The sequence below is a fragment of the Bubalus kerabau genome, chromosome 2 (assembly GCF_029407905.1).
Source record: "Bubalus kerabau isolate K-KA32 ecotype Philippines breed swamp buffalo chromosome 2, PCC_UOA_SB_1v2, whole genome shotgun sequence".
Lineage (NCBI taxonomy): Eukaryota > Metazoa > Chordata > Mammalia > Artiodactyla > Bovidae > Bubalus > Bubalus kerabau.
This window is the reverse complement of record NC_073625.1, coordinates 89,102,370-89,112,859: the sequence shown is the minus strand read 5'-3', so window position 1 is coordinate 89,112,859 and position 10,490 is coordinate 89,102,370. Positions and strand designations below refer to the sequence as shown.

Below are 10,490 nucleotides of genomic sequence, written 5' to 3'. Positions count from 1 at the left end.
CCGGCAGATCTTAATCCAAATTCCACAAATACCAGACTAAATCAGGAGGAAACTCAATAATAACTTTTATTACCAGCAATGGCACCCCACTCCAGTACTCTTGCCTGGGAAATCCCATGGACGGAGGAGCCTGGTAGGCTGCAGTCCATGGGGTCGCGAAGAGTCTGACACGACTGAGCGACTTCACTTTCACTTTTCACTTTCCTGCACCAGAGAAGGAAATGGCAACCCACTCCATTATGCTTGCCTTGAGAATCCCAGGGACGGGAGACTGGTGGGCCGCTGTCTCTGGGGTCACACAGGGTCGGACACGACTGACGTGACTTAGCAGCAGCAGCAGCAGTCTAATGATTTATAGATTAATACTTTATATAAGAATATAGTTTTCATTTTCTGTGTCCCTTAATCTATAAATCATTTTAATAAAATCAGTTTTCCATAGAAGATTAAGTTTGTTTAAGAATATTATAGGTCCTCATAATTTTTTTCAGAACATTTATCACTTCTTTATTTCTCAGGCTATAAATAAAAGGGTTTAATAAAGGAATTACTATTGTGTAAAAAATTGCCACTGGTATATCTTTATCCCCTTCTTCAAATGGTCGAATATACATGAGAAGACAAATGTAGAATATTGAGACAGATAGAAAGTGGGATGCACAAGTAGATAAGGCTTTACCTCTCCCTTCTCTGGATTTCATTTTGAAAACAGTGAAAAGAATGTAAACATAAGAAATCAAGACAGTGGCAATGGTAATGATTTGAATTGGCATTGAAAAAATATATATCATTAGTTCATTAATATAAGGGTCAGTACAGGAAAGTCTATATAGTGGAAGAATGTCACAAAAAAAGTGGTCAATTTGACTAGATCTACAGAAAGTTAACCTCAGTAGAAGTCCTACATGAATCATAGAATGCAGGTTACCAGCTATGTAGGCTCCTGTGGTCATCTGAATGCAGAGTTTCTTTGACATCATAGTGTGGTACTGCAGTGGTTTGCAGATGGCCACATAGCGGTCATAGGCCATTGCTGCCAGGAGAAAGCAATCTGCAGTTTCAGCAAGGCAGAGAAAATAAAATTGTACCATGCATTCATAGAGGGAGATCATTCTGTCTTTAGAAAATAAATTCTGTAGCATCTTGGGGGTTATGGCACTGGAGCAACAGAAATCCATCAGAGCGAGGTTACCCAGGAAGAAGTACATTGAAGTGTGAAGATGACGTTCCATAAAAATCAATGCCACCAGACCAAGATTGCCCACCATAGTGATCAGATAGATGGTAAGAAACACCAGAAACAGAAGGGTCTTCAGCACTGGATGATCTGTAAGTCCTTTGAGAATGAACTCAGTTGTCAAAGATTGGTTTTCCTTAGCCATTCCTGGCTTTTCAGCTGGGATAGAAATGGCACAGAAATGAGATTCTAAATTAGAAAGTATCTAGTTCTTTCCTCTAATTTCCCCACATACAAAAAGAAAGAAGCTCATCTTTAATCATCCTGTGCTGTGTCCTGAATACTAGTACATGCATAGTAGATTAAGTCTGTGAGAATAAAAGTATCACAGACTGTGTACTGAGGGGTAGTCTAGAAATCCTGTGTAAATTCTCAGGGCAGAAAACATTTTTATGCATGAATTATCTAATGCTGATGTACTAATTCCTGGTTAATATATATAATTTGACATTTCCAAAATTAGAAGACATAAGAAAATTTTATGGTGTTTTTTTCTCCAGGAAAAAAAATTTTAAATACAGTCCTATGGGATTGATGTGGTGTTTGAAAATAAATTAATTTAGACATTTAAAATGTCTAATTTTTAAAACTTCCCGGAATCATAGTTGGCTTTAAAAATTATTTCTCTTGCTTAGTATCCCTTTATCAAGGGATAATTTAAAGGAAGACATTTTAAGCCTTTAAGACAGTAAGAATATAGAAATTTTAGAAGTTTTATTAATAGGTTAATTTTGTTATCATTTTTATATTTATTTCATCACATTTTGGATCTTACTACTATGGTGGTATGGCATATGCCCTCAAGAAGTTATTATTCTTAATTATTCATTTATCCTAATACTTCCTGTCTTTAGGTTTAACTCCTAAATACATGTTTAACATTATAAGATTATGAGGTTACCAACTCTCCATTCAAAGTGTTTATATAAATACCTATCTTGTACTCTATTATGGGATTCCTAGGTGGCTCAGTGGGTAAAGAATTCACCTGCAATGCAGGAGACAGGGATTCGATCCCTGGATCTGGAAGATTCCCTGGAGGAGGGCATGGCAATCCACTCCAGCATTCCTGCCTGGAGAATCCCATGGATAGAGGAGTCTGGCGGGCTACAGTCCATAGAGTTGCAGAGTCGGACACAACTAAAGTGATTGAGCACAGCACACACACTCTGTTATACCTCTTCTAAGCAACTAGTGTCATTTTGGTGAATCCCATGGAGGTTCTACATTTATTATATGATTATGTTTACAAACTCATCATTTCCTTCTAATGCACTGTATATTTATTGGAATTCACTGATCACCCAGATTTATTATAAATTTACTGTAGTAGTTATTATTACAAGAAGGATAAGTTTTAAGGAATGGTAAAATCATATTTCTTCTTTTCCATAAATTGATAAAATCTTTGGTTTCTGAATTTTTCAAATAAATAATGTTGGAAAAGAACCTGAAAGTTCTTCAAAGTATATTACCTTAAAAACATTTCGTTTAACTTTTTCCCTTTCTTAGCCCTGTCTATTCTGAACTTAATACATTGGTTTTCTTTTTGTTCACATAGCGTCATGAGGTTTTCTAGAGCTTTATCACTAGAGGGCTGTAAAATGAGTAAAATATGTTTGCCCTTTATAATGTAGATCTATAACAGTTTTTGAAAAATCTTTCAGAATTAAAGTATTTTATGAAAACTTAGTAAAAATATTCAAAGATGGTGTTTTATTATTTTAGCAATACCTGATGGTGAGTCAACTAAAGTTACTTGTCATGTGGACTATGGATTAGTTTTCAATAATCATATTTTATAGAGAAGATATTGGATCAGAGTAGTCCTGAGTGAAAACTCATTTTCTCTTCCCCAACTTGAAACATACATTATTATATAAATTAAACTGAATTAGAAATCAGTTTATTTTATCTCCCAGAATTATTTTACGGAATTTTGTATAGCTTTACCTGTATATCTGCTGATAAGACAGTGGTCCTTTTGCAGTCAAAATAGGTACTGTGTCTTGTTATGGCCTTTCAAGTGTCTTCAATTTAGAGAGAAACCAAGAAAATTATTAATTAGATAATATGAGTAACCAATTAAAAATGCTGACATTTTAGGAAAATGGGTGTTTCTGCATTTTAACATTTTAAATAAATTAGAAATTAGTCCTCATATTTTGAGTTCACTGATATTTTATAGTATGTAATTGGCCACCTGATGTTATTTGCTTTTAGCAAAATTAATATTAAAACCTTGGTCTTGAAAACATTTGGGAATCAATTATGAAAATTTAGAACACTCCATCCACCAATATGTCAGTGACAATAATTATATTAGCCTTGGAGCAAAGTAAAAGTTTTCCATTTATTCTAAAGGGATTTCCTTGGTATCTGCATCAAGTGTTTCTGCAGAAACTCTTAACCTGAGAGACATAGTTCCCAAAACAAAGGTAAACCAAAGAGCATCAATTTAAGATGGATATCTTTTGAAAGTCTGAGGTTAAATCAAATGGCCATCTCTAAAGCTAGCTTAAGGATCATGTTGATTTTTCAAACACTTGATCAAAATAAAACTGTGATCTAGGTATATGGGGACACAAAGAAGGACATAACTTAGAGCTAAGAGACAGCATCACAAAGAATTCCAATCATTCTTCAAGGAAAAGCTAAATTTCACTAAGCAGAAAATGTGTGGTGAGGTATAATAGGAAGAAACAGCATATTTAAGGAATAGAGAGTAAATCTGGGTAGCCAGAGACTGTGTGTATTCTAGGAATAGGAGGGGCTGAGAGGTTCTGGTTGTAACTGGTTCTGTTTTTGACACCCTCCATTTTGCTGACATTGCTCTCTCACCAAGATAACTTCTTCCTTCCTAATTGCCAAATTGAAATGCATTTTTCAATTATTATCTTAATTAGCTATACGTTAATAATTAGTCACTGTTGATTACATTCTGATACTCATTGCCTCCTCAGGATTCTATGATAATAATTTTTATTCCTGCATCTCTGACTTTTTTCTCAGTATTATATTAGATCCCTGGGAGTTGGTGATGGACAGGGAGGCCTGGCGTGCCGTGGTTCATGGGGTCGCAAAGAGTCAGACACGACTGAGCGGCTGAACTGAACTGAATATTAGATCCTCTTTTCCTCACAACTATGTATTTATTTAATTAAAAAAAGCCCATCCTTGAGTACATTTAAAAAATCATAGCACTTTGTTTTAAAAAACTATTAATTTATAAAGGATTTTTCTTAAAAAAAATTTTTTTTTGATGTAGACCATTTTTAAAGTCTTTATTGAATTTGTTATAATACTGTTTCTGTTTTATGTTTTGTTTTTTTGGCCACAAGGCATGTGGAATTGTAGCTCTTCCACCAGGGATCGAACCCACACCTCCTGTATTGGAAGGCGAAATGTTAACCCCTGGACTTCCAAGAAAATCCTGTAAAAAGAATTTTTCTAATATTTAGCTTGTAAATTACCATATTCCTTGATGTCAGTCAGCTGCTCTTGCTAACTAATCAGAATGTGTTGAATATATGTTATATATATCCATATATATTTAAATGGACCTACACCGCATTGAAATTCTTTAGAATATTTTTATGTCCTTCTTTTCTCAAAACTACTTTTGCTCTTGGGGTCTTTTTGTGATTCCACGTGAATTATAAGATTGTTTTTTTCGATTTTGAGGAAAACTGCCATTGGAATTTTTATAGGGATTGCATTGAATCTATAGCTGGCTTTGGATAGTATGGACATATAAACAATATTAATTCTTCCAGACCATGGACATGGGATATTGTTACATTTTTTTTTTTTTTTGCATCTGTTCTAATTTCTTTAATCAATGCCTTATTGTTTTCAGTGCATAAATGTTTTACCTATTTGGTTCATCTTACTCCTAAGTATACCATTGGGTTTTTTTTTATTGTTCTTCATTCAAAAGTTATTTATTGAATGCTGTGCCAGGTATTGGAGTAGGAAATACAACCCACTTCAGTGTTCTTGCCTGGAAAATTCCATGGACAGAGAAGCGTGGTGGGCTGTGGTCCATGGAGTCACGAAGAGTCGGACACGACTGAGTGACTAAGCATGCGCGCATGTGCCAGATATAAAACTGGAGAGACAAGCATTAAACAAAATTGTGTGAATCTTTTATATTTACAGCTGTGCAATGCAGGAGACCCCGGTTTGATTCCTGGGTCAGGAAGACCCCCGGAGAAGGGAAAGGCTACCCACTCCAGTACTCTGGGCCTGGAGAGTTCCATGGACTGTATAGTCCATGGGGTCACAAAGAGTCAGACGTGACTGAGCAACTTTACTTCACTTCATTTCACAATTGTGAAAACGCTACAGTGAAGTAGAGTAGATGTGTGAGAAGCTTAACCTTAGCAGTGCAATCGGAGCAGGTTTTCTTACCAAAGTATCATTTGAGGTGATGGCAATTAAACAGATTTACAGGGATCAGAAGGAGAATGAGGAAATAGATGTGACTTAAACAGGGGTTCAAGATATTCTTGATTTTATACTTTAAAAGTGTTGTCTAGGAGTTGGCTAAAGCATCATATTAGACTTAACTCTCTTCTGAAGACTTAAAGTTTAAGTTTGAGGATACACATGAGAAACAGGAGTGGTAAGCATAAAATTTGGCCCAGTCAGTCCTTATAATTCTATTTGTTAAACTGCCATATACTGAGTGTGATTAGTTGTGTGTTTCATGTCAAGCATGAGCAAGTATTTCTGAAGTTCATTTTGACACTTTAGGTTGAGTGCCACCAAGAGGGTTGTATGTCATTCTTGGCTCCAGACTTTGTATATTTGTTGTAGGATTTATATCGCCAGATGGAACCAGTTAACTAAATTTATGTACTATGGATGCTTATAAGGCTGAGTGTCTTGAAATGAAGGATGATTTTATTTGTGCTATAACTGAAATAGGAAAAATTAATTTATTTTAATAGCATTAAAATATATATACAGTATATATACTTCTATACACAGTAAAGTAATGAAAAGTAATATAAAGACTTTTATACACAGTAAGGTAATGAAGCCTCTAAAGTTTGCTGGGAACATGAAAGCTTCTGGCTATTTCTGCAAACTTTAATAAATTAAAATTTGGTGATAATCATTATCATTGATATATAGTAGCTGACAAAAAGGCAGAACATAATAGGTGATCTCATCTAGGTTTCCCATAGCTAGCAAAGTAATACTATAAATATTTTATGTTTTAACTTTATTTTTTATTGGAGTATAGTTACTTGACAATGTTGTGTTAGTTTTTAATGTACAGCAGAGTGAATCAGCCACATGTACACATATATCCCCTCTTCCTTGAATTTCCTTCCCATTTAGACCACCACAGAGCATTCAGTAGAGTACCCTGTGCTATACAGTCAATTTTCATTAATTATCTATTTTATAGGTATTAATGTATATATAACAATCTCCCAATCCACCCCACACCCTGCTTCCCACCTTGGTACCCATACTCTTGTTCTCTATATTTGTATCTCTAGTCCTGTTTTGCAAATAAGTTCTTCTATATCATTTTCCTCCCTGGGGAAGGAAATGGCAGCCCACTCCAGTGTTCTTGCCTAGAAAATCCCATGGACAGAGGAGCCTGGTGGGCTACAGTCCATGGGGTCGCAAAGAGTTGGACATGACTGAAAGACTAACACACATACCACTTTCCTAGATTCTACAAGTTAATATACGTGTTAATATATAATATTTGTTTTTCTCTTTCTGACTTCACTCTTGTATGACAGTCTCTAGGTCTATCTGCATCTCTGCAAATGGTACAATTTTGTTCTATTTTATGGTTGAGTAATATTCCATTGAATTTATATACCACATCTTCATTTTTCATTCCTCTGTTGATTACATTTAGGTTGCTCTCATTCCTGGCTGTTGTAAATAGTGTTGCAGTGAACATTGGGGTACATGTATCTTTTTGAATTTTGGTTTTCTCTGGGTATATGCCCAGGAATGGAATTGCTGAGTCATATGGTCATTCTATATTTAGATTTTTAGGGAATCTTCATACTGTTCTCCATAGTGGCTGTATCAATTTACATTCCCACCATTAGGGTAAGAGGGTTCCTTTTTCTCTACACCCTCTCCAGAATTTATTTGAAGATTTTTCAGTGATGGCCTTTTGGATGGGTGTGAGGTGATTCCTCATTGTAGTTTTCATTTGCATTTCTATAATTAGTGATATTGAGCATTTTTTTCATGTGTTTGCTGGCCATCTACATGTCTTCTTTGGAGGAATTTCTATTTAGGTCTTCAGACAATTTTTTGATTGGGTGATTTGTTTGCTTGTTTGTGTTTAATATAGAGCTGCATGAGCTGTTTGTATATTTTGAGTATTAATCCCTTGTCAGTTGCTTCATTTGCAAATATTTTCTCCCACTCTGAGGGTTGTCTTTTCTTTTTGTTTGTGGTTTCCTTTGCTATGCAAAAGCTTTTAAGTTTCATTAGATCCCATATGTTTATTTCTGTTATTATTTTCATGATCCTAGATAGTGGGTCAACAAAGATCTTGCTGCAATTTATGTCAAAGAGTGTTATGGGTGTTTTCTTCTAAGAACTTTATAGTGTCCAGCCTTACGTTTAGGTCTTTAACCCATTTTGAGTTTATGTTTATGATTGGTGTGAAGGAGTGTTCTAATTTCGTTCTTTTACATGTAGCCTTTCAGTTTTCCCAGCACCACTTATTGAAGAGACTATCTTTTCTCCATTGTATATTCTAGTGTATTATTGTTTTTTATTCTTTTGTGAGTGGGATTATTCTCTTTGTTTCTCTTTCATATGTTTTGTTATTAGTGTATAGAAATGTAGCTGATTTTTGTATGCTGATTTTCTATCCTGTAACTTTACTGAACTTGTTGATTAGTTCTAATAGTATTTTGGTAGAGTCTTTAGATTTGTCTATATATAAGAGCATGTCATCTGAAAACAAGGATGATTTTGCTCTTTATTTCCTATTTGGATGTCTTTGACTCTTTCTCTTGCCTAATTACTCTGGGAAGTATTGTTAACATTGTGTTAAGTGGGAGTGGTGAGAGTAGGCACCCTTGTGATGTTCCTGATTTTAAAGGAAAAATTTCAGCTCTTCACTGTTGAGTGTGATTTAAGCTGTGAGCCTGTTATATACGGCTTTATTATGTTGAGGTATTTTAATTCTACATTTGGTTTGTTGAAATCTGTTATTATTAAAGGAAGTTGAATTTTGATTAAGTAATTTTTCTGCATCTTTTGAATGATCATATGACTTCATCTTTCATTCTGTCAGTGTGGCTTATTACATTTGTTGATTTGTATATGTTGACCACATATCGCAGGGATAGATCCCACTTGTTCATAGTATATGATCCTTTTAATGTGCTATGAAATTTGATCCAGTAGAATTTTGCTGAGTGTTTTTATATCTATGTTCATCATGTAAATTGGCCCATAGTGTATTTGTAGTGTTATTATTTAATTTTTGTATCATGAGGTTGAAAGTGTTCCCTCCTCTTATATTTTTAAGAAGAATTTAGGGAGGATTAGCTTTAGGGAATGGAGAAGGCAATGGCACCCCACTCCAGTACTCTTGCCTGGAAAATCCCATGGACAGAGGAGCCTGGTAGGCTGCAGTCCATGGGGTCACGAAGAGTCGGACACGACTGAGCGACTTCACTTTCACTTTTCACTTTCATGCATTGGAGAAGGAAATGGCAACCCACTCCAGTGTTCTTGCCTGGAGAATCCCAGGGACGGGGGAGCCTGATGGGCTGCCGTCTATGGGGTCGCACAGAGTCGGACACGACTGAAGCAACTTAGCAGCAGCATCAGCAGCAGCTTTAATTCTGCTTAAAGGTCTGATAGAATTCACCAGTGATATGAACTGGTCCTGGGCTTTTATTTCTTGGTAGGTATTTGATTACTGATTAAATCTCTTTACTTGATATATTCAGATTTTCTGTTTCTTCATGATTCGGCCTTGGTAGGTTGTATATTTTTAGAAAGTTATCCAATGGTCTAAAGTGAAAGTGAAAGTGAAGTCGCTCAATCATGTCCATGTCCAACTCTCTGCAACCCCATGGACTGTAGCCCACCACTGGTCTAAATTATCCAATTTATTGGATTATAGCTTTTCATAATAGCCTGTCTCATCCCTTGTATTTCTGTGGTATTGATTGCAATGTCTCTTCTTATTTATAACTGTATTTGAGTCCTCTCTGTTTTTCTTGGTTAGTCTAGCTGAAGGTTTTTTGATTTTATTTATCTTTCAAAAATCAACTCTTAGTTTTATTGATCTTTTTATTGTCCTGCTAATCTTTTTTATTTGTTTATGCTCTAATATTTACTCTTTCCTTTCATGTGCTATCTCTGAGCAGCTGGGAGTAAGCAGGAGCTGAATTTAGGGCCCTTTCAAAATCTCTAGGGGTGCAGACAGAAGCACGTCCTCTGGGTCCCTGAGCCAGTAGAAATGTTCGTGGATTGTGACTGGAAAGGCCTCCAGTTACAGGATTCTTTCTGTGTCTACAAGCAGACTGAGTTTGCTAGGCCCCTCCAGGGGCACCTGGACTACAGCTGAGAGGGACTGGAGCCATTTCATGGATCACTTCAGGTACACAGCTCAGACAGAGGTTTGTGTGCCTGACACATAAAGGTGACATACAGGTATAACTGACTTTTCCTGGAATCCTTGGTATATGGTACTGGTAGTGGAACCAAAGCTAAATGGGGCTGTAGTTGAGTTCTTAGGAGTTATGGAGCTGTTTCCAGGTTTGTACCTGAGGCTATGGTCGGTTAAGTCAGCTGCCTGAGTACAAGTCTTCTTTCTCAAAACAGCTCTCCTAGATTGTGGACTTCACTGGGTTTTCACAATCTTCTACCTAGATCTCAAAGCTCTCACAAAGTTACTCTTGTCTGTGGATGGATGCCAGATTATTGTTGCTGAAGAGGGAATATGAGTTAGGGATATCTTATTAGGCTATCTTGTTGATGTCTGATGACTAATTTTTGAGAATGAAATTACCAAGTTCAGATAGTTTATATAAATAAGGCAGCAGAGAGAAGAACAAAAATCACTGGAGATTATTTTACAGCTTTTTGAGGTATAATTTATATGTAGTGAAATCTATTCACTTAAAGAAACTGTACAGAGTTGTACCACTACCTCAGTCAAATTTCAGGACATTTTCATCACCCTAAAAAGTTGTTGAATATCTCTTTGCAGTCAGTCTCTTCCCCCAACCTGGCC

At 35.9% G+C, this 10,490-nt stretch overlaps 1 protein-coding gene across 1 annotated transcript; it reads right to left on the bottom strand.

Annotated features, from left to right (window-relative positions):
* Positions 1-446: 446 nt before the first annotated feature.
* On the bottom strand, positions 447-1,382 carry LOC129644802 (olfactory receptor 5K4-like). The gene has a single exon (XM_055570255.1). The coding sequence runs from the start codon at positions 1,380-1,382 to the stop codon at positions 447-449; it is 936 nt and encodes a 311-aa protein (XP_055426230.1).
* Between the last annotated feature and the right edge of the window lie 9,108 nt (positions 1,383-10,490).